The sequence below is a fragment of the Rhineura floridana genome, chromosome 4 (assembly GCF_030035675.1).
Source record: "Rhineura floridana isolate rRhiFlo1 chromosome 4, rRhiFlo1.hap2, whole genome shotgun sequence".
Taxonomy (NCBI): domain Eukaryota; kingdom Metazoa; phylum Chordata; class Lepidosauria; order Squamata; family Rhineuridae; genus Rhineura; species Rhineura floridana.
In genome coordinates, this window is record NC_084483.1 from 135,766,060 (window position 1) to 135,790,667 (window position 24,608).

Sequence of the window (24,608 nt, forward strand, 5' to 3'; positions counted from 1 at the left end):
TGGTAAAAGGCACTCCTAGCCACTAAGGTTACCTGGGCCTCTAGCAACAAAGATGGATCTAGGAGCACCCCTAGACTACAAACCTGCTCTTTCAGAGGGAGTACGATCCCATCTAAAGCAGGCAACTGACCAATTATCTGAACATGGGAACCACCAACCCACAGCACCTCCATCTTGCTAGGATTCAGCCTCAGTTTATTGGCCCTCATCCAGCCCACCACCAAGTCCAGGCAGCCGTACAGGGCTTGTACGGCCTCTCCCAATTCAGATGTTATGGAGAAATAAAGCTGGGTATCGTCAGCATACTGCTGACACCTCACCACAAATCTCCTAATGACCACTCCCAAGGGCTTCATATACATGTTAAACAGCATGGGGGACAAGATGGTACCCTGCAGCACCCCACAGCACAACTGCCAGGGGGCCAAAAGACAGTCACCCAATGCCATTCTCTGAGAGCGACCTTGGAGATAGGATCGGAACCACTGCAAAACAGTGCCTCCAATACCCATCTCACCAAGTCAGCCCAGAAGGATACCATAGTCAATGGTATCAAAAGCCGCTGAGAGATCAAGTAAGCATAACAGGGTCGCACTCCCTCTGTCCTTCTCCCAAAAACAGTCATCCATCAGGGCAACTAGGCCGATTCAGTCCCATAACCAGGCCTGAACCCAGACTGGAATGGTTCGAGATAATCTGTTTCATCCAAGAGTACTTGCAATTGCTGCGCCACAACCATCTCAATCACTTTCCCTAAAAAATATTAACTATCAGATCAGCTAAATTAGGGCCACCAAACCTATTAGGGCACACGAAATTAAATGATAATTCAAGCCTTTCGTAAACACAGCCACAAACAGCAACAGTAAGGAAACTCTCCCAAATAGATTAGGTCACAAGCCACCAGAGGCCAGGTAAGCTTGCACGTTAACCTGCTCTGTTACAGGACTTTATATTGATATGTGAATCCTACCCGTTTTTTCCGCTCGCAGACGAGCGCTAAAAGGGCCGGGCGGTTTCGACAGCAACCAATTACCCGCATAAACGCGCACGCGCGCCCTGTACAGCAGAGGGTTCTCTCCGCTTCCGGTTTAGCCTTGTTATAGTTAAGGCACTTGTAGCACAAACGCTTCCGGTTTCCGTCACTTTGATGCATATTCGGGTTTTTCAAGCTCAGCCGGAAGCACAGCGGGTAAGTGAAGGTGGCGAGTATAGAATACCCCCCCTCGTTTGGCTGGAGGTTGAGAGCGCTTCTTTCTGCTCCTGCCAAACATTCCCAGCCAGTCGGCCGCGCTTCCCTTCTCAGCACGAACTCTGAGGAAAGAGGCGAGAGTCGTTCGCTTACGCCTCCTCCCCCTCGAAGACTGAGTATGGGGTAACTGCAACACACATGCGGAAGGTGAGAGGGGCGTGCAGGGGCCGCTGTAGGGTTCCTGCGTGTAGGAACCCTGAAGGGAATACACGGAGAGAGAAACCGCTCACATCTTTCAACGATTCTCAGCAGAAATTGGACCAGAATAGATCCCATATTTTAGCTCACATTATGAGTTCAATAGTTCATGGTCATCTCATGCAAAATAGGCTGTCAGACGAAGGATATTATTTCTCTATTTGTTTATTTAAAACATCAATACATTGCTTAATCATGTACATTTCTAGGCGGTGCACATAAAAACAAACCATAAACAATAAAATAGTTATAAAATTAAACACGACCTTTAAATGCCTGCTGGAACAGGAAGGTTTTAGTCATGTGCCTGGTGCCCTAACTATGGCCATGCTTGGACAGGGATAGCGTGGCAGCAGTGATTCATGCACTGGTAACCTCAGGATTTGATTTTTGCAATGCATTCTATGTGGGGTTATCCTGGCGCCTGCTCTGGAAGTTTGTGAAAAATGCTGCAGCTAGATTATTGATGCAGACAGGCTGCTACTAGCACATAAGTCTGGAGCCAAAAAGTTTGTACTGGCTGCCCATATGTTATTGGGCCCGGTTCAAGGTTCTGGAATTTTTACAACAACTTGGGCCCAAGATATCTTGATGGACTGCCAGATCTCTTATATCCCAGCCCAATCACTGAAATCTTTGGGGGGGTCTTTGTTGTTGGTCCCCCATAGCTCAGATGCACCACTTACAATGTTGTGTTTTCAGTGCAGCAGGCCTGATCCTGTGGCACTCCCTCCCAACTGAGATTAGACAGGTGCCCTCCTATTGAATTTGGCAAATCCCCAGCAATAGATGCTTTCACTCTTCATCTGACAGTCTGAGATTATCTTGAATGTTTAATGTAGATAGTGAGGGGTAGAGCATCTATGCTCAGTGCAGCTTTGTATGCTGTTGGCCTGTTGTATGCTAAATCTGTCTTAAATAGTGTTGTTCCTAAAATACCGACCAGCAGTTCATCTACTCTGATATCTGAAAGAATGATTACAGAGACTTGTTTTAAGAAGATCAAGATTGGGGAAGCTTATTAAATTGTGCCTCCTTAAACATTAGGTGTGGTCTTTTCTTTGCTTGGATAATCCAAGGTGTAAGTATAATTAAAATCTGATGACCTCAGACTCAACTGTGACCCAAACAAATGGCAATCCTGGAGTCTCTGTATACTTATGATTACATTCCTGCTTGCGGGCTTTCCATGGGCATCTGGTTGGCCACTATGAGAACAGGATGCTGGAGTAGATGGGCTCTTCTTATGTTCTTAGCAGCAGATGGTGTCAACAGAACTTGAAAAAAGAAACAGACCTGGCATCCTTGTTAAGGCTCCAAGAGGATAAGAAGAGCCTGCTGGATCAGGCTAGTGGCCCATCTAGTCCAGCATCCTGTTCTCACAGTGGCCAACCAGATGCCTTATAGGAAGCCCAAAGGCAGGACCTGAGCCAAACAGCACTGTACCACTTATGATTCCAAGCAACTGACAGTCAGAGGCATACTTTCTCTGACAGTGGAGGTGAAAGCCATCGTGGCTAGTACCTATTGATCATCCTAATCTATAAGGGTTTTATTTGAACACTTTCTTGGTCAACAGCCTGAGGAACACCAGCAAGACTTTTTCAGCACACTTGCTGGTGTTAACATTCACTACAGACTTCATACATGCTGTGATGATGTAGATGCTGAATAGGCTTCTGAAGGGAAGGTGAAGTCTAGCTTGCTTTTCTTCCAATATCCCCATTTTACAGATAACAACAGGCTAGCCCTGCTCCCCAACCCACTCACAAATTACAGAGAAGGGCTGGCATACCCTAAATTCTCCCACCTGCAGATGCAAGCCCAACGGTCAGCTGGTTGCCAGATCCTATAATGAAGTGCTATCTCAAATTGCCTTTAGATGCTACATTTGTGTGTGGGGTGTGTGTGTGTCATTTGCTCTTTAAATATTTATAAAGTATAAAATACTGCACATCTTCAAGCAATCAGGCACCCTTTCCTATTAATGGAAATTGGTATATAAATCACCTAACGAAGAACTGCTCTCTTAAAATGTGAAGACTGTTATTACTAGTAGATTTCTTACCAGTCCTTTACCATGAGGTCCCAAGGCTTACAACAATTTTAAAATGCCATGTTAAAAGCATTTAAAATGGATTACAGAATAGATAATCTACATTTTTTATTTATTTATTCATTCATTCATTCGTTCATACATACATACATACATACATACATACATACATACATACATACATACATACATACCCCGCCTTTCGGCCAAAGGCCCTCAAGGCAGCTTACAAAAAACACAAATATAAAAATACAATATAAAATACATCAATAAAACAATACAATTTACAAAATACAATTTACAAAATATAAATAACTGCTCTTAGGCTAACAATGTAAAATGCATGACACATGAGGGAAAGTGATGGCTGTGCTCTGCCACCCTAGTCAGAGGCAGCATGCTTCTGAAAACCAGTTGCCGGAAGCCTCAGGAGGGGAGAGTGTTCTTGCACTCAGGTCCTGCTTGCGGGCTTCCCCCAGGCACCTGGTTGGCCACTGTGAGAACAGGATGCTGGACTAGATGGGCCACTGGCCTGATCCAGCAGGCTCTTCTTATGTTCTTATGAAAAGGGTCAGAGAAGAACAAGGAAAAAAGCACTGTCAGGCACCCGTTCTCAAATTACAGTTCTTATTATGACCAGCTGGAATGGAATGAAATATATCTCGGGTGTCAAAGGCAAATTACATAATGTAAGTGACACAGCTTAGGGGCTGCCACAGAGACTGCCCTTTCCTGGGGCACCATCCCCCAACCTTCTGAGAGTGGTAAAACTATCAAGAAGGTCCATGTTGCTGATCTTACAATGCAGGGATAGGGAACCCTTTTGCTCCATGGGCCAGATCCTTATTTGGATCGATCTTGCCTCCCTACAACAAGGCAGAGTTCCAATATGTCTAAAGGAGGCAATTGTAAGGCCTTTGCTGAAAAAGCCCTCCCTGGACCCCTCTATTATGGATAATTATCGGCCAGTGTCTAATATCCCGTTTCTGGGCAAGGTAATAGAGCGTGTGGTGGCCTCCCAGCTCCAGGGATTCCTGGATGAAACGGATTATCTAGATCCATTTCAGTCTGGTTTCAGACCTGGTTATGGGACGGAGATGGCTTTGGTCGCCTTGGTGGATGACCTACACAGAGAATTGGATAGGGAGTGTGTCCCTGTTCGTTCTGTTGGACCTCTCAGCAGCTTTCGATACCATCAACCATGGTATCCTTCTCGGTCGCCTTGCCGGGATGGGACTTGGGGGCACCATTTTACAATGGCTCAGTTCCTTCCTGGAGGGGCAAACCCAGAAGGTAGTGCTGGGGGATTCCTGTTCGACTCCTTGGCCGTTGGCCTGTGGGGTCCCTCAGGGTTCAGTTTTGTCCCCCATGCTATTTAATATCTACATGAAACCACTGGGAGAGGTTGTCTGGAGGTTTGGGGTTCGGTGCCATCAGTATGCAGATGACACCCAACCCTATTTCTCCTTTCCACCTAATTCCAAGGAAACTCTCTCGGTTCTAAACCAGTGGCTGATAGCAGTGGTGGACTGGATGAGGGTGAACAAGCTGAAGCTTAATCCATACAAGACAGAGGTGCTCCTAGTCAGTCGAAAGGCAAATCAGGGAATAGGGATTCAGCCTGTGCTGGATGGGGTTACACTCCCCCTGAAGACGCAGGTTAGCAGTTTGGGTGTGCTCCTGGACTCAGCTTTAAATTTGGAGGCCCAGGTTTCTGCGGTGGCCAGGAGTGCTTTTGCACAGTTAAGACTAGTGCGCCAACTGCGCCCGTTCCTGGAGTCGCCTGATCTGGCCACGGTGACACATGCCTTAGTTGCATCCCGCTTAGACTACTGTAACGTGCTCTACATGGGGCTGCCTCTGAAGACTATTTGGAAACTTAAGTTGGTGCAACGAGCTGCAGCCAGAATGTTAACTGGGACTGGTTACAGGGATCATACAACTCCCCTGCTGCAACAGCTCCACTGGCTGCCAGTCTGTTTCCGGACACAATTCAAAGTGCTGGTTATGACCTATAAAGCCCTATACGGCTTAGGTCCAGGCTATCTGTCAGACTGTATCTCCCAATATGAACCTGCCCGGGCCCTGAGATCTTCAGGAGAGACCCTTCTCGCAATCCCAACACCTTCACAAGTGCGACTGGTGGGGACACGAGACATGGCCTCTTTGGTGGCTGCCCCTAGGCTCTGGAACTCCCTCCCTAGGGAGGCAAGAATGGCCTCTTCTGTGCAGTCCTTCCGCCGACAGCTAAAGACTTTTTTCTTCCGGCAGGCCTTTGTAACTGAAGGCTTTAAGGGTAGTGATTGAAAAGGCTGCTGTATGTTATTGTTTTACTTGTATGCTCTTAACCTGGGTTGCATTTTAAGTGTATGGCTAATTGGTTTTAACATCTTAATAGTTTAATTCTGTTTTAATGCTGATTTTTATTTGTTTATATGTTCTTAATTATATGTTCTTACTTTTATCTGGAAGCCGCCTTGAGTTCCAGTTTGGAAAAAGGGTGGGGTATAAATAAAGATGATGATGATGATGATGATAATAATAATAATAGCGGGCAAAATTTGACAGGTGGGCATGGCCATCCTTCTATCAGTCGCATCATTAATGATATTGCATCATTGACAAGTGAGTTCTCCTGCCCACACCATCAACAGCACTTGTAGGGTTCACAAGTGCCCACTGCCCCTGAAGGAAGCCAGAAAGAAGCCTACATTTTAAAATGCAGGCTTATTTCTCTTGCTTCCGGCAGCAGCAGCGGGGGGGGGGGAATAAAGGGGGAACCAAGAATTGAATCATCACATGTCAGAGGTGCAAAACCCACCTGTGCTCCCCCCTTTCAACCTGTAACTTTAGAGGTTGAAAGCACTTTGCGATCCTTTCCACTTCCTCCTTTGCAGAGGTATTTTCCATTTCAGAGGTGGAAACAAGCTGCAGAAGGCGGCTTCAAAGAACAGTGCTGGGTGGGAGAAGCAATTTACCTTGAATGGAAATTGCATCCCCCTCCTTGAGCAACTCATCAGCTGATGGAGCACACCTTGCTGCAGCAAAGAAATAATCAGGAGTCCACTCTAAGCTCCCAGTTGTTCCTCTGAAGGCCTGCGTACCCTGCCCACACCTGACATCATGTATGGCATCAGGTGTAGGGCGGATAGGTATGATCCGTGTTATAGTGCAACCCCCTTGTGTTCAATGCTAAATAGGTGCATGTAGGGCTAGATTATTAAAGATAACTTTATAATGGTTTGTTGAATCAGTAGCAAGGAATCCTCTCAACAATCTGAAATATTTGAGTAACAAATTTAGTGGGATTGGAGCTGCAATGCTGTCCACACACTATTGGGGATCTCATTGCACTAAATGGGATTTTCAAGTAAACACATAGGCAGGAGGCTGTAATCCTGTCCTTGCTTCCTTGGAAGTCCCATTAACCTCCCTGGCACTTAATTCTGAATGTAAACATGCTAAAGCTGTAAATTCAAGTAGATCTGTTTATCTAGGCTATGGGGTCTGCTCTTTGGTTATGAAATACCGTCAGAAGTTAACTGCATGACTGTCTTATTCCTTGGTTCACTTAAGGCTTAGATCGCATGCAAGCAAACGCATTGAACGCAGTGACTGTCAAGGAGACATGCAAAGGATTCAGTTACAGTACATAGCCAAACTCAGCACTTACCAATAAGGAACTAGCAGTGAACTTGGCATGGCTTGCTTCCTCAGATGAATTATAAATATACGTTAGTTCCTTGTCCCTTATAATTCTGTTACCACCTTAAAAACTCGGAGCAAAACCTTATCCTTAGTTCACCAGCAGTAATGTAGTAGGATAGTATTAGGCTGTAGACATGAGATGAACAGATACAGATTTTAAATTTAGAACATTTATTTGTATGTATGTAAACATTTAATAGGCTATACATTAATAAAATGTATCAGACTAGATGTTATCCATAGTTGTTTATATTAAACATGTTCAAAGCAGTTATATCCTTCTCTATATTAATTTCCCTAATTAAAATCCCAGATGCCAATTACTGTTATCCTAACTCTGTCCCAGTTAGCTCTCCAAGAAAGACACAAAGGACAAGACTTTAATTTCTCTTTCTGGTCATTGACTAACCAGATGGCTGTAAAGTTGAACTGACTGTCTCCACGATCACTTTCAATGGAGTCTCAGCTTCTTGGGACAGACACTTTCTGGCAGACTTACTTCAGGTTTCCCCAAGGACTTCCTTCTCAGGAACTCAAGACAGCCAAGATGATGTCACAGTTTTCTCCTCTGAAGTGTTACTGCAACCAAATGTTTTCTGTTATCACTCTGACCAGAACCTATCCTAGAAAACCTCCTCTGGAGTCTCTCTCGCCTCCCAAGCTCTCACAGCTTCTTCAAACTCTTCCTAAGCTCTTCTGTTGACTCTGCTGGCCATTAGACCACACTGACTCTGAACAATGCTGAGACTGCCCTTTTATACAATTAAGGGTCATCTACTATAGGCCTTAGTGCAGGGATGGGGTAGCTAATCCCTGACCCTCCAGGTATTGTTGGATTACAGCTGTCCGGGGTTATGGGAGTTGTAGTTTAACACCACGGGGGGGGGCACAGGTTAGCCACCCCTGCCTTAGCAGTCCATAGTTAAACTTCAGTTAGCTGACAGATCTAACTGTAAAAGCATGAAGGCCTGTAACCACTGTAACAACTAACAGGCTACATACAAAGTAACAGGTTTCAACTAGACTGATCTGTTTTACTTCCCCATTACCAGCTTATAAGTGCAGTGCCTTTCAACATTTTTTTTTGTATTTATGCAACATTTAAAAATATTTTACCCCAGATATTTTAGATTCATGTAAAGACATTTTAGATTTTGTAAAGTATAGTACTGGATGGTAGGGTATGGAACTCCACAAGTGGTTCAAGAATGACAACTTCTTATATTTTGTTTATTGTGACAGAAATGTCAGCTCCATCAATGAAGGAAAGGAAGGCTTGCTGGGGAGCCCGGGATGAGTATTGGAAGTGCTTAGATGAAAAAATGGAAGATACACCCAAGTGTGAGAAGCTTAGGTACTGTTTTGAAAATTTGTGTCCACAACAGTGGGTAAGCAACATTGATTGTATTCTTTGGGAAGAGATATATACACACATGGAAATTGGCCTAGATGCAAGAGAACAAAAGGGGAAGGGCAGCAGCTCAATTATAGGGCATCTCTGCCTTTCATGCAGAAGGTCCTAGGTTCAATCCCTGGCGTCTCCAGAAAGGACTGGGAAAGCCATCTTGTCTGAAACCCTGGAGAGCTTCTGCCAGTCACTGTAGACAGTACAAAGCTAGGTGAACCATTGGTCTGACTCAGTATAAGGCAATTTCCTACGTTCCTAAAATGTACTTGTCTTTGCCAGCAATGAGACAAACCCTGTATGCTTGCGTAGAACTAATAGAGATGGGAATTGCAGTACTCTATATCCAGTATTTAAAGGATTGTTAGGACGTCTCAGAAAGCAGTTATCTTTTCTACATAGGAAGGTATTTGGTAGGGTTGGAATGCATACTATCCCACTTACCAGACAGCAAGAAAACATTAGAACTGCTTGGTACTAAAACTAGGAGGAAATTCTCTCCAAGGAAATGGTGGGTCCTTGAGTACTTTGATGTTAACCATTCAAAGTATGATTTGATCAGTGTGCTACATATCATGGTCTGAAATGCTGAAACAATAGTCAAAACAGGTTCTTCCTGATTTCATTACACTAGAACGTTACTGTATCAAATCTGATTTCCTAACAAAGTGATCTTGTTCAAAACAGGTTAAATATTTTGATAGAAGAAGAGATTATTTAAAGTATAAAGCAAAGTTGGAAGCAGGAGAATTTCAGCCTTCAGAGACAACTGAGAAGTCATAGCTATTCATCAACTTTTATAAATGCATCCACCACCAAAGGAGCTTCAAGAAGAAGAGCAGCAGGCATCAGTAAAGGACAGTGATGGCCTCTAAATAATTTCAATTTTCTTTATCTGGTATTGGTACGAAGGCTTCTAGCCCATGTGAAGGGCATGGTGAAGGGAAGGGGCACCCACTAATTCCTCAATGAGGCTGCGACCACCAATAAAGTATGAATTGGTGCACTGTACGAACTCAAATGTTACATTGTGAGTTCATTGCTGGGTTTTTTCCTTTCAAGTATTGTTTCCTTTCCATTGAGCCTTTACATACACTTCGATGTTCCTTTCTAGCAGGTGAGAAAGTAAAATAAGCCAAGGACTAGTTATTGTGCAATTCTGCCAGTGTACTTGTGGGTATGTTTGCATGTTAACCTATATCTTCAGTGAAGCTAATAACTAATTTCTGAATTGTTTACTTTTGCAATGCATTTTATTAGATATCTGCTATGATAGGAAAGCAAGGGTATTGCTAAAAGAGGAAGTTCCAATGTCATTTTGAATATTAAAGCTTGTGAAAGCAACTCAGATGCTCCTCAGGAGTAGAATTAGGTGTCTCTCCGCTGTTCTTTCTCCTCACTAGAGCCACCTGTCCCACCTTGCCTGTCCTCTCCTTACCCACAACTGAGCTATATGGACTATAGGAAGGTGATGGTCAGACAAACAGTAAAATAAGTATTAAGGGGTGTCCCAGTGTCTGTTTGGGTGCATGATCAGGTAGGTCCCAATACTGTTTTCTACTTTTATTGACCCAAGCATAAATGAAATTCAGGCAGCAGGGTAACTCAGAAGAGGCAGTCTTATTTTTGAAACCATTTCACAATACATGCAATACTGATCAAGCCTGCAGGTTTCAGAGTGATCATTAACAATTGGTGCAAGGCCCATAGCTTCCTGTTGAAATCCCTTCATCTTTTAAACCACAAATGTTCCAATTTTGGGGGGTCCACTTTGGTTGCACTATATAGTGCTAGGGAACCCTGGCAATATGCCAAATTAAATTTGCTTCTTTGTGATATCATTCTCACATAGTGGCATTCCTGTGGGTATTTTGCCACCCTGGGCTCCTGCTGGGAGGAATATAAATAAAATAATACAATACTTAATTAATTAATTAAAATACTTTGTAGAAACAAGTGAAGGTTTCACATAGAAATCATGGCCTGAACATAAAAACTTTAAAAGTGTACAAGTGAAAGCATGGTGGTATTGTGTCATACAACAACTTACTTGCACTGAGAGGGAAAAAGGAGAATTGTGGATGGTGGGAACATGGACAACAGCACGGGTAGAATTAAAAGTGTAAATGCAATAATCCAGGAGCATCTACTTCAACAGCGCTATTAGGTCAACGCAGTGCTGTTTTGGATGAAGTTTACAACTGACCCAGCTATGGTGGAGGGATTCCTTTGCAGATGCTTCCTTTTGTGAATTTGAATGTTATTTAGAAATATGTAACATGTTTAAACTGCAACCATGCAAGCATTAAAACCTTGTGCAAAAGCAAACTGCAGCATGCAGCCAGGTTCCTGACGACGATGATTACCCCCCCCTTCACCCAAAGGTCCCAGAGCAGGTTAGAATAGTTTTAAAATACATTATTAAAAACAGTTAAAAACAACCTAAAATCACATCACAAAATAGGGTGTTTGAGAAAAGGTTACAACAGTTGGAACTTCTTCAGTTTAGAAAAAAGGTGAGTGAGTAAGAAGGGACATGGTGAAGGTGTATACATGGTGTGGAGAAAGTGGACACAGAGAACTTTTCCCTTTTTCTCATAATACTAGAACTTGGGGACGAAGATTTGGGACACCACACCAAAGGAAGAAGTACTTATTCACACAGTGTATAGTTTAATTCTGGAAATCACTACCACACCAACTTGAATGGCTTTAGACATATTCTTTTAAATTCTGCGGGTGACTCTCTACTACCATTAGTATCAGAAGCAGTATGCCTCTGAACACCAGCTGTTAGAGAATGCAAGTGGTTCTCTTCTGCTCATGTCTTGCCTGCGGGCTTCCCAGAGGCATTTGGTTGACCACTGGAAGAATAAGCAGGGTGCTAGACTACAGGAGCCTTTGGTCCAATTTCTTATGTCCTTATGTCACAAGGAAGCAGTAGGGCCACTAACTCGTGCCTCAGCAGCTCTGTGTGGCTGCTGGGGCCACACAAAGTGTATGACTTGCCGCCCTGCTGCAAATGGTCATTGGGAACCACCTCATAATAATATCAAGAGGTGGTATTTTCAACAACAAACACATTTAAATCACACCAAGAAACTTGTATACTGAAAGAATATTTAGTATCAGTGAATATTTTAATACAGTCATGGTTTAAGGCATTTGTGTTCTTTTTAAAATGAAGGCATGCAAAATATAAAACATTTCTTTGTGTGGCATCTGTAATTACTCTTCGGATTTTAAAGCACCATCAGAGCAGCAGCTTTAACAAGATTTGTATATTTATCTTCGCTGCTTTTCCTTGATGATCTGTTGCCTTACATATTCCCAAATAAGTAGAGCTCCACTTACATGGACATTAAGTGACCGAATAACTCCTTGCTGAGGAATTTCTACACAAGTGTCCAACTGCTGAATTAGATTTGCAGGGATTCCCTCATGCTCATTTCTGACAAGAAAAAACACAAACATGCATCACAACAGAGAAGGAACATAGTTCAGTAGTGGAGTATCTAATTTGCATGCAGAAAGTCCAAGGTTTAATCAAAGGCATCTCCAAATAAAATGGTCTTAAGTAATAGAACCCTGCCTGAGGAGCCACTGATGCTGCTGAACCAGATAGTGTATAAGGAAGCTTCATATATTCACCATTTCTCACTCTGGGAAAAATAACATAGCTTAATACTTTTTGCAGGCTTTCTAGCAGAGCTACAGGCTACAGGGCCAAGAAGTGAACATGCTTCTTGTTTTCTGTCACAGTAGTTCTCACTGCCAGAGATGCAAGTAACTGTTCAATTCAAAAAGCAGCCTATCCCTTTGGCACTGCTGCAGCACTAACAAGTGGAACTTTAGCTTATAACACAGTAGACTCCACCATGCACCTCTAGATTGGGATCACAACCTAGCATCGTTGGGGCCTGGTGTGATGTACACTCGTGTATTTTTAAAAATGTACTTAACAGGACTTATGTACCACCAAACAAGCAGAACTTCTAAGTGGTTTACATAAATAAGAGCCGCGTATGAGCTATGATTCACCTGGCACCTTGTTAGCATGGAGACCAGAACATATTTTTTTAATATGCTGATAGGCATATCACAAGCCCTACTTCTTCCTTTCCCCAAGGTCTTGTGCATTATTGATCATCAAGTGCATTATCAAGACAGGTTTTCTTTATTAAAGGAAGAGAGGAATTCTAGTTCTCTATGAGATTCAGTTCACAGTTCCTAGTAAGTCAAATGTATTTGCTGAAAACCACTAATCACAAAAATATACAAATACAAACAGTATTGAGGTACATTTTAGCATAGGTGGCCCCCACGTTATACACTGAAAGTTCATCTGACCTCTTCGGATTGCTAAAGCAAACAGAAGCCTTGCAGGTAGTATGTTTATCCCTATCCAACAGCAAATAACAAATGTTCATATTATTCAAGAAGGAAACTCTCTGAAGAATTCCTTTGAGAAATGTATCCCTAGGAAAATTATACAGGGAGCAATATAACACATAATGAACAATATTTTCCACCTATCCCTGGGTGCAGATACACCACAATTATTTACATGTATTCTAGCACCTCTCCCAATTAAATATGCTCTGAAATGCCTTCCTTATCCTATGAACTAATAATTCAAAAAATAATCTGGAAGACCATAATCAGATTTCAAAGAATAATAAAATGGTGAAAATAGCTAGATGTCATCTTCAAACCATGCTAACAAGAGGCCCCACTCTACACAGCTTTATGACTAGAAGTAGCAACCTTGAGGGCATCAACAATTAGTCCATACATGACCATAAGGGTTTCACATTTGTTGACCCAACTTTGTACAGATCTATTGGCAATTTGCTCCCAATAACATTTTTGGACAACCATGTGTCTGGCATATGCTGTAATTTCAACCAATACAGTAATAAAGAAGCATGAACTCTGGATAATATGAAAGAAAACCCAACCTCAAATTTCATCATGACAATGAGAGTGTCATGTGGGAGATTCAAGAGTGACCTCAAGAAGGAATTCTGAATTGTTCCCAGTTTAACAGCATTTTGCCATTGGAACACGACTATGAAAAATTGATGTATAGAACTCTTAACTCATAAGAACATAAGAAGAGCCTGCTGGATCAGGCCAGTGGCCCATCTAGTCCAGCATCCTGTTCTCACAGTGGCCAACCAGGTGCCTGGGGGAAGCCCGCAAGCAGGACCCGAGTGCAAGAACACTCTCCCCTCCTGAGGCTTCCGGCAACTGGTTTTCAGAAGCATGCTGCCTCTGACTAAGGTGGCAGAGCACAGCCATCACGGCTAGTAGCCATTGATAGCCCTGTCCTCCATGAATTTGTCTAATCTTCTTTTAAAGCCATCCAAGCTGGTGGCCATTACTCCATTTTGTGGGAGCAAATTCCATAGTTTAACTATGCGCTGAGTAAAGAAGTACTTCCTTTTGTCTGTCCTGAATCTTCCAACATTCAGCTTCTTTGAATGTCCACGAGTTCTAGTATTATGAGAGAGGGAGAAGAACTTTTCTCTATCCACTTTCTCAATGCCATGCATAATTTTATACACTTCTATCATGTCTCCTCTGACCCGCCTTTTCTCTAAACTAAAAAGCCCCAACTGCTGCAACCTTTCCTCGTAAGGGAGTCGCTCCATCCCCTTGATCATTCTGGTTGGCCTCTTCTGAACCTTTTCCAACTCTATAATATCCTTTTTGAGATGAGGCGACCAGAACTGTACACAGTATTCCAAATGCGGCCACACCATAGATTTATACAACGGCATTATGATATCGGGTGTTTTATTTTCAATATTTATTTATTTATTTATTGAGTTTCTATACCGCCCAACTAGCATAGCTCTCTGGGCGGTGTACAACAGAGAAATATAAATATACACAGTAAAATCCAATAAATCAGTGCAAGGGACATGTATATAAAAATCCACAAATCTAAGATCAATTACAACATATTTAAAACTAAAAAACTAAAATGCCTGAGAAAAAAGGAAGGTTTTAACTTGGCGCCGAAAAGATAACATCGGCGCCAAGCGCACCTCATCGGGAAGACTATTCCACAGTTCGGGGGCCACCACTGAGAAGGCCCTAGTTCTTGTTATCGTCCTCCGAGCTTCCCTATGAGTCGGAACTCGGAGGAGGGCCTTCAATGTTGAACGTAGTGTACGGGCAGGTTCATATCGGGAGAGGCGTTCCAGCAGGTATTGCGGTCCCGCACCGTATAAGGCTTTATAGGTTATAACCAGCACTTTAAATCTGGCCCGGAAGCATATTGGTAGCCAGTGCAAGCGGGCCAGAACAGGTGTTATATGTTCAGACCGCTTGGTCCTCATCAGTCTGGCTGCCGCATTCTGCACAAGCTGTAGCTTCCGAACCGTCTTCAAAGGCAGCCCTACGCAGAGCGCATTGCAGTAATCCAATTGAGAGGTTACCAGAGCATGGACAACTGAGGTGAGGTCCTCCCTGTCCAGATAGGGATGTAGCTGGGCTACCAACCGAAGTTGGTAGAACGCATTCCGTGCCACCGAGGCTACTTGAGCCTCAAGTGATAGGGAAGGATCTAAAAATACTCCCGAACTACGAACCCGCTCCTTCAGGGGGAGTGTAACCCCATCCAGAACAGGGTGAATATCCACCATCTGATCAGAGAAACCTCCCACCAACAGCATCTCAGTCTTGTCAGGATTGAGTCTCAGTTTGTTAGCTCTCATCCAGTCCATTATCGCAGCCAGGCAACAGTTCAGCACATTAACAGCCTCACCTGAAGACGATGAAAAGGAGAAGTAGAGTTGCGTGTCATCAGCGTACTGATGGCAACGCACTCCAAAACTCCTGATGACCGCACCCAGCGGCTTCATGTAGATGTTAAAAAGCATGGGAGACAGAACTGACCCCTGCGGGACTCCACATTGGAGAGCCCACGGTGTCAAGCAATGTTCCCCAAGCACTACCTTCTGGAGACGACCCGCCAAGTAGGAGCGGAACCACTGCCAAGCTGTACCTCCAACTCCCAACTCCACGAGCCTCTCCAGAAGGATACCATGGTCGATGGTATCAAAAGCCGCTGAAAGATCAAGGAGAATCAACAGAGTAACACTCCCTCCGTCCCTCTCCCAACATAGGTCATCATACAGGGCGACCAAGGCTGTCTCAGTGCCGAAATCGGGCCTAAAACCCGATTGAAAAGGATCTAGATAATCGGTTTCATCCAATAGCGCCTGGAGCTGGCCAGCAACCACTCGTTCCAGGATCTTACCCAGGAATGGAACATTTGCGACTGGTCTATAGTTGTTAAGGTTTTCAGGGTCCTAATTATCGCTAGTGTTGAATTAGTTTCTGAAACTAGCATGGAATTTGCCTTTTTCACAGCTGCCGCACACTGGGTCGACATTTTCATCGTGCTGTCCACTACAACCCCGAGGTCTCTCTCCTGGTCGGTCACCGCCAGTTCAGACCCCATGAGCGTATATGTGAAATTCAGATTTTTTGCTCCAATATGCATAATTTTACACTTGTATATATTGAATTGCATTTGCCATTTTTCCGCCCATTCACTCAGTCTGGAGAGGTCTTTTTGGAGCTCTTCGCAATCCCTTTTTGTTTTAACAACCCTGAACAATTTAGTGTCGTCAGCAAACTTGGCCACTTCACTGCTCACTCCTAATTCTAGGTCATTAATGAACAAGTTGAAAAGTACAGGTCCCAATACCGATCCTTGAGGGACTCCACTTTCTACAGCCCTCCATTGGGAGAACTGTCCATTTATTCCTACTCTCTGCTTTCTGCTTCTCAACCAATTCCTTATCCACAAGAGGACCTCTCCTCTTATTCCGTGACTGCTAAGCTTCCTCAGAAGTCTTTGGTGAGGTACCTTGTCAAATGCTTTTTGAAAGTCTAAGTACACTATGTCCACTGGATCACCCCTATCTATATGCTTGCTGACACTCTCAAAGAATTCTAATAGGTTACTGAGACAGGACTTTCCCTTGCAGAAGCCATGCTGGCTCTGCTTCAGCAAGGCTTGTTCTTCTATGTGCTTAGTTAATCTAGCTTTAATAACTTTCTACCAGTTTTCCAGGGACAGAAGTTAAGCTAACTGGCCTGTAATTTCCGGGATCCCCTCTGGATCCCTTTTTGAAGATTGGCGTTACATTTGCCACTTTCCAGTCCTCAGGCACGGAGAAGGACCCGAGGGACAAGTTACATATTTTAGTTAGCAGATCAGCAATTTCACATCTGAGTTCTTTGAGAACTCTCGGGTGGATGCCATCTGGGCCCGGTGATTTGTCAGTTTTTATATTGTCCATTAAGCCTAGGACTTCCTCTCTCGTTACCACTATTTGTCTCAGTTCCTCAGAATCCCTTCCTGCAAATGTTAGTTCAGGTTCAGGGAACTCAGACATGTATATGTTATTCCTACAGTGTAGATATTTAATGAAACCTTTCATTACATGGTTTTTAATTCAAAGTAAAAAGAGTTCCTATAGTAAACCATAGTAAAGTTAATTTGTAAACAAGGAAATTGTCTTTGCTACCTGTGTATTTAGAGCCCACAACTAGCTTGGAGTAGCAAAGAAGTTACTATGATACAATTACACCTTTTCCTCATCCCTTTCCGTAACTCATATTCCTTTTAAGACAGATCAGTTGCAATTATAAGGTTCCTGCCTCACCCTCTAAAAGCAGCACTCAGTGCTATTGTATGGAGTAACTAGCTGTTTGACATCCATTTCAAGCACATGGAAAATGAATGTCTAGAGCCACTTTTAATACTGGAGAGGGGGGACAACCAATATCTGCAGTGAGTGAATTCCTTACTGTGAGGCCTTCAAAACAAAAGCACAATACTGGGATCCTCAATTGGCTGGCTGGCTGGGGCCTACATTTATTTCTATTCTATGCCAAACCAGCCTCCATAGTAAATAGAAAAACAATCATAGCAAATAGCTTATTTTCATTTTCCTCAGACTGTTTGATTCTCAGCTTTCACTATCTAAAAAGTATTTAGATAACGTTTTATAATAAGTTTTTTTTTCTTCAGTTACCCCAGCAACAAGAGGGATTTCTCTGGGAAACAATATTCTGTTAGATCACAACTTTTAGCTGTTTGCTCTACACCTATTATAGTGTAGCCTTCCATTTTCTTCTGATCCAAATAATCAGCAAGCTGGAATGGCTTGACCTGCATATTAAAAAAGTGAAATTAGTATGGAAATTAGAAAAAGAATCAATACACAGTACAAAATAGGCATAATAAACAAAATAAAGGATCAGACTGGGGATGGATCTAGTTCCACAATCCATTCCCAAGAGAAATTCTACAAACAGTCTGTGTCTGTGTTGGAATTGCTTTTTAATATGTTTTTAACCCTTTTTAAAAATGTTTTTAAAGCTTTTAAAAATATATTTTTAAAGATGTTTTAATATATTTTAAAGTTTGTTTTATGATGTTTTAAAGTGTGTTTAGTGCTTTGTTGCTACCCTGGGCTCCTATAAATCAAATAATAAACAAACAAATAAATAAAGCAGGGCATGAAGGCAACAGCTCTCCCTCCCACTGTTTGCCCTCTCACTGCCACCACCACAGCTCCAGCAGCGCTAGTAAGAGAGAAATTCAGAAACATGCATGCTTCACACTTCCAATTAAATCAAAGAGACATCAAAGTGCTTAACTTAGACTGGATTGGGCCTCTGGCTATTTTACAAGTCACAGAAAAAACCTGTAAAAATAGCAGTCTAATGCATAATACTTTGATGCTAACATCCATAAGTAATTCTTCAGTTTGTTTCTGAAGAAGCATGAAACAAGATACAGTCCTGAAGATTTTGTCAATTATTATCTATATTGTTAGGAGAACTTCTTTGTTTTTGATATAGCGGCAAGAACTTGGCTAAATTGTTTTGTAATTCTATACATGTACTTGCACATGTCTACATGTATAGTTCATATTCAAATAATCACTTTATTGTCACTTGGGTTCCTGTGATTTTGCCTTTGTATTACTTGTATTTGGGGGGGGGCACCTCCTCTGTTTTTTGCTATACTATGCTAGTTAGACATGCCAGTTCATGAAAATCAGAGGCAAACCTTTGAATTCTGTATAGCAATTTCATTATATTTAAGATTAATATACTCTTTACTCACCTCAATAAGGGAAAGCCATTGTTCAGCAGAAACACTAAGGTACTGAAATTGTTTGTCATTTATGTAATGAAAGCTCCCAACAATTAGAGCAGCCACCCCAAATATTTCACATGTACGGCACAAGCCTACAAAAAGAAGAGCACTTTCAGCAAAATATACATTTCATCAATTGAATGGCTCACTTACATGCTGGGAGAGGAGATTCACAGTGGGCCCACAATGTGTACATCTATTAGGCTATACGCAAATACTATAGCATCACTCACTGTTACCTTTAAAAACTTAAACTAAGTATCCACATCGTCCTGTAACATAGCCTTGCAAACAACTTACTTGCTCCAAGTAGCTAAAATATACTCATGCACTAACTTTTATGGTGTCATCACAACTGGACAAAAAGAAAATGATCATTAAACAAAAGTACCTATTTCCATCTGAAATTCTAGGTTGAATATTTTCTAGAGGGAAAAAACTTGATTTTTTAAAATATAAGCCATGTAACATATTATCAAGTACTAGTAGTTTCTAGTGGTTAAGGTCTTACCTCCCAAATTGGTGGGTTTATCAATGAGTGAAGCTACTACAATCAGTTTATTATTTGCTTTACCAAGTTTAGTAGCCCGATCCTGAAATACAAGTTCCAAATCAGGAGTGCTGTCCTTCCAAGGAATTATCTTTTTTTGAACATCTGTCCATTGTCTTTGGTTACTTGGCTCAGCTGAACCTAAGACAGATTTTGTTTTTAGTTATCTGAATGCAACCGACTGTGTCCTAAGAACCCTAGCGTATTAGGACCTTAATTACAATACTCTTTGTGCACATTTAAAATTTTGTGCTCCTAAAATACCATAGAATAATTTATCTTAAAGTAATTATATAAAATACACATGGCCATTTAAGCCAGTACTAATTATTTAGCCATGATCAAAATGCAAATGGCTTATATTTTACCCATATTTTGCTGAGACCAGTCACTTGGCTTCAGATCGAGAAGTGAAGTTCGAGAATGGTACCATGGAAATGTTGAGCTCAGTGGAACATCTGTGAATGCTGTAAATTTAGATAGAGAAATCCACTCCTCCTCTGCAATTTCTGAAAGACGTGGCAGGGTGCAAAATATTGTCTGAAAAATAATATTTGAAAAAATGGAAATTTTACTCACCGTGAATTCCTATTTGAAAATCGGGCTGGAGGACATTCCTCAGTTGGGATGACTCCTCCTACTGGTCGTGACAGGCAGGGTCTCTAAGCTTCTTGGTATCCTCTCCTGGGGGAGGAGTCGTCCCTCTCTCCAGACCGAACTGACAAAGCCAGGAACACTCCTCAGGCCCCATATCCGCAACCATTCAGACATCCCTAAAGTGGAAGCCTATACTAGGAAACAGCTGCAGAAAAGTGACAGACCTACACAGAACCAACGTGCTGGGGGGGGAGGTCACACAGGAAGGAAGACACACAATACTAAACAACGTGTGCAAATGTAAGGCGCTGGCAGAAGCCCTAACTCCCCCACTCCCCCCCCCCGCTCCAGAAGGTCAAAGCAGAGGAATGAGAGGTAGGTGGAATGTCCTCCAGCCCTATCTTCAAATATAAATTCACGGTGAGTAAAATTTCCATTTTTGCTAGATAGGGCTGGAGGACATTCCTCAGTAGGGATATGACTAAGCAGTGTACTAGAACTCTGGGTGGGATTCCTCTAGCTAGGGGGCAACACCTTCTGGAGCACCTTCCTACCAAATGCAGCATTGGCTGATGAGAATGAGTCTATTTTGTAGTGCCTGATGAAGGTGTGTGGAGAAGCCCATGTAGCTACCCTACAGATATCCATTATTGGGAACCCCCCCTTAAACCCTGCTGAAGCCACCCCCCAAACTGAGCGGGCTGTGGTACCCAATGGGGGTTCCTTACCCAGTGCTTCATATGCATGTGCTATAGTCGCTCTGAGCCAGCGCGAGATAGAGTAGGTCGTCACCTTACACCCCTTTGATTTCCCAGAGAAGGCCACGAAGAGGGCCTCTGACCTCCTGAATTCTAAGGTACGTTCCAGGGAGAAACAAAGAGCCCTCCTCACATCAAGGGAGTGCCATCTACGTTCCTGGGCACAGGAGGGAGCAGGGCAGAAAAAAGGGAGAACCACTTCCTGTGACCTATGGAAAACAGAATTGGTGTTAGGTAGGAATGCCGAGTCTGGTCAGAGGACCACCGTCCTGGTGGAACACACACAGTTGAGGGTCCGAGGACAATGCCCCTAACTCAGAAACTCTGTGTGCCGAAGTAATGGAGACCAGAAAAACTGTTTTGAATGTCAAGAGGTTCAGGGGGCTGGTAGCCATTGGTTCGAATGGCGGTCCTGTTAACTCCGTCAACACCCAGTTAAGGTTCCAGTTTGGAATCATTGGTGGGGAAACAAATGTCACCCCTCTTAGAAAACGTTTAAGGAATGGGTTGGAGGAAAGTGGAGGGCCCCCTAGGCTTAATAAAATACTACTAAGCACTGCTGCTTGTGTCTTGATGGTGGCTGCGCTCAGACCCATATCTAGGCCCGACTGGAGAAACCCCAGGGGGCCCTTGATGTCTTGAGACCAAGGTTCCACCGTGTTTGCAGAGCACCAGGACGAGAAAACCTTCCATGTGGATGAGTAAACCCTGTTCATGGACTGTCTATGAGAGGCTAGTAGCATGTCAAGCACTTTCCCCTTAAAGCCCTTACCACTCAACCACAACCACTCAGCCTCCAAGCTGTTAACCAGAACAGTTCTGGTCAAGGGTGGCAGACTGGGCCCTGAATCAGAAGATCCATTCAAATGGGGACCTGCCATGGTGTCTCGACTGACATGTTCAGCAGGTCCAGAAACCAGGGACGTCAAGGCCAATACAGTGTCACGAGAATAATTTCTGCCTTCAATGTCCGAACCCGCTGGATTGTGCGTTGTATCAGCCCGAACGGACGAAAAGTTTACAGAAGGCCTTGTGGCCACTGCAGAATGAGAGCATTTGCGTCCTGAGCCTGGTGACACGGTGTTCTTGTGAAGAATCTGTCCACTACTGGTTCTCCCCACCTGTGCACCACTTGTTGGAAAACTGCTGGGTTCAGCTGCCATTCCGCCTCCTTGATTGCTGTCCTGCTGAGCCAGTCGGCTACAAAGTTGTTTGTGCCCACCAGGTGTTCGGCCTTCAGAAAGGCAAGATGCCACTCCGCCCATCTGAACAGACGCTCAGCCTCAAGCATTAGGCCCTTTGATCTCGTGCCCCCTTGTCTGTTGACATAAGCTTTCGCAGATGAGTTGTCGGTGCGTATGAGGAGATGCCTCCCCTTGATCTCTGGTGCAAATGCCTACAGGCCCAGCCTGATGGCCCGTAACTCCAATACATTTTTATTGAGCTCTGCCTCCATTGTTGACCATGTACCCTGGGTACGAGCTCGGGTCTGAGCTCATGATTATGCATGGAGGATCTTCCAGGCTGACCCCTTGGACCAACCTCTGAGGCTCCAGCCACCACCAGAGCTCTGTTCTCACTGTCGGAGGAATGGAGACCGAGCGTCTGTGTCGTAGAAGAATTGCCTCCTGGTAGGGCAGAAGGATCTATTGTAGTGTTCTTGAGTGAAATTGGGCCCACTGAACTGTATGCCAAGACCATTGACCCCAAGAGCCGGCCTAGACTCATCCGCTTCCCAAAGCAACAGCTGAAGTCTTCAAGCCCTTTCTTCCGTGAGCCTCATGCGGAAAAGTTGCATGTCCAGGACCACCCCCAAGTGCGGAACAGTTTGGGATGGGGTCAGCATGCTCTTCTCCAAGTTCACTACGAAGCCCAGCCCCTGGAGCCATGCCACGGTGAGATGGGTGTCTGTGCATGACTGGTCCCCGGATGGTGCTCTCACCAAGATGTCATCCAGATAGGGATGCACACATATCCCCATTGTTCTGAGATGTGCCACCGCAGCAACCAGCACCTTGGTGAAAACCATTGGTGCTGAGGAAAGGCCAAAGGGCAAAGCCCTGTACCGGAAGTGTCTGTTGTATGAGACAGCGTCTGTGCTGTCTGCGAATTGGAATGTGTAGATATGCCTCGGAGAAGTCCACAGAGGTCAGCCAATCCCCTTTCCTTAGGGCTGCAGTTATGGAACAAATGTTGAGCTCTTGTGCCCCAAACCAACACGGCAGACGACACTTGTTGCACAGGACACAGAGGTGTGTGAGTAACAGCGTACCGGAACCGGCCAAGACGAAGAAACCACTCCAACACAATAGAGCTTTGTGCCAGTAAAGGAAACTTTATCTAAGTGCATATAGAACACAATCACCAACATAAGCTATACTCCTATCTCCCCCCACACAGTCTGGCTCTCTGGGCTTGTAATTTATAGCCAGCCCCTTTGATCCGGCACAGCTGTGTGTCCTTCACATAATTAACCCATTCCCAACATGGGGAATGACTAAGCTTAACGAGCTAACAGCCCCCATCTCATTCCACATTGTTGGGATCTTCTGTTGCTCAGCTTTTACATTTTACATGTCTTTTTACAGTTTTCATTCACATTTACATTATACACTTTTTATTTACAGTAGTCTTTTGTTTAATACAGTCAGTATACATACATGCATACATGCTTAGTCCCATTCATTTTCTTGCCATTTTCCCCTAATCCATACGCCATCCTGTAGTCTAGCACGGATTGCCTCGTTTATGGGCGTACAGGGTTTTGTTCTTCCTTTGTTTTCCGTTGTTACATTAGTTACCTTAAATCTTTCAGGCGGTATTCCTAGGTTGGCTCTATCTGACCATCTTAGGATGGGTGCTGGTTCTGCTATGTTATGTTCTAGCTGTTCTATGTTTTGTTCTACATTATTTATGCTCTGACTTTCTTCTGCTTTTTCCTCTGCCTCTTGTTTTACTTCTGTTTCTGCGGTTTCTACATTTCCCCCTCCCCTCTCCTCTTGGGGATCAGGTTTAATGTTTATTTCCTGTTCTTCATTGTGTGTGCTGTCTACGTGCATCTCTGCATGCTTTGTTCTGTCTTCCCAGTCTTGTTCCTGCGTTTTTACACTTCTACACACATGTAAACATTTTTCTTTCATTAACCAGACTCTGTGATATGCTCCCTCAAAACCGAGGTAGTAGCCTTTTAGTGCTCTCGGACCCTGTTTCCCTTTACGTTGAGGTTTGGGAATATGAGCCCAACATATTGCTCCAAATTTCCTAACGTGGTTAAGATAAGGCTTTTTGTTAAACAACATTTCATAAGATGTACAATTTACAGCACTTTTATATACTCTGTTCAACAGATAGTTAGCATATATCGTACATTCACCCCAGAAATCCCTGGTAAGTGTAGTCTCCTAACATTGCTCTCACAGTGTCTTGCAAAAATTTGTTGTACCTCTCAGCAACCCTGGTGTCATGGCCCCGTCAGAGGACTCCTCAGATGAGGACGACTCGGGAGTAACAGCAGCAGACCCAGGAGCAGCAGGAGACACGGAGGAGCCTCCTGAGAATCCAGCTCCTTCTGCCCCTCAGCTGCAGAGCACCCCAGGGACAGCAGAGGCCCTGCAGCCAGACACAGACAGTGAACAGGATACTCCCCCCTCACCTGCAGAACGTAGACAGCAGAAGGTCAGGCAGAAGAGAGGCAGGCCTGTCTCCTTAAGGCCCAAACGTTGAGGACTCACACCTGCTGTCAACCTTGCTCTTTATAAGGCACACCTTGGCTGCAGCTTGTTGCTGACTGCAACGTCAGGCGTGGCTTGTGTGTTCCTAGTTTCCTGGCACCCTCTTTCGGACTGACCCCTTGGCACTTGATCCCGGACCTCTACTGACCTCACTTCTG

General features: G+C 43.7%; 2 protein-coding genes across 8 annotated transcripts in view; one reads left to right on the forward strand and one right to left on the reverse strand.

Moving 5' to 3' along the window:
* The first annotated feature begins 1,084 nt into the window (after nucleotides 1–1,084).
* Nucleotides 1,085–10,947, forward strand: LOC133383578 (cytochrome c oxidase assembly factor 6 homolog). 3 transcript variants are annotated; one of them, XM_061624521.1, is made up of 3 exons: nucleotides 1,085–1,192; nucleotides 8,457–8,602; nucleotides 9,307–10,947. In XM_061624521.1, the coding sequence occupies exons 2-3, from the start codon at nucleotides 8,459–8,461 to the stop codon at nucleotides 9,400–9,402; spliced, it is 240 nt and encodes a 79-aa protein (XP_061480505.1). In that variant the 5' UTR covers nucleotides 1,085–1,192; nucleotides 8,457–8,458; the 3' UTR covers nucleotides 9,403–10,947. The 3 variants fall into 3 exon arrangements, with proteins under 3 accessions (XP_061480505.1, XP_061480506.1, XP_061480504.1); XM_061624522.1 differs by lacking the exon at nucleotides 1,085–1,192 and adding an exon at nucleotides 1,226–1,399; XM_061624520.1 differs by lacking the exon at nucleotides 1,085–1,192 and having other exon boundaries at nucleotides 8,423–8,602.
* Nucleotides 7,178–24,608, reverse strand: part of TARBP1 (TAR (HIV-1) RNA binding protein 1) — a 67,752-nt gene continuing 50,321 nt past the window's right edge. Inside the window, exons 26-32 of one of the 5 annotated variants that reach the window (XR_009762338.1) lie at nucleotides 19,733–19,904; nucleotides 19,326–19,505; nucleotides 18,782–18,906; nucleotides 17,682–17,818; nucleotides 11,974–12,070; nucleotides 7,714–7,793; nucleotides 7,178–7,340 (exon numbers count right to left, since the gene is read on the reverse strand). Coding sequence is in view for 3 of the 5 variants with exons in the window: in XM_061624515.1 (XP_061480499.1) it covers nucleotides 11,905–12,070; nucleotides 17,682–17,818; nucleotides 18,782–18,906; nucleotides 19,326–19,505; nucleotides 19,733–19,904 (780 nt within the window). In the remaining 2 variants the exon portion in view is untranslated. Of the gene's footprint in view, nucleotides 7,341–7,419; nucleotides 7,794–11,142; nucleotides 12,071–17,681; nucleotides 17,819–18,781; nucleotides 18,907–19,325; nucleotides 19,506–19,732; nucleotides 19,905–24,608 lie in introns of those variants that run through there. The other 4 variants (XR_009762337.1, XM_061624516.1, XM_061624517.1 and 1 more) reach the window with 4 other exon arrangements.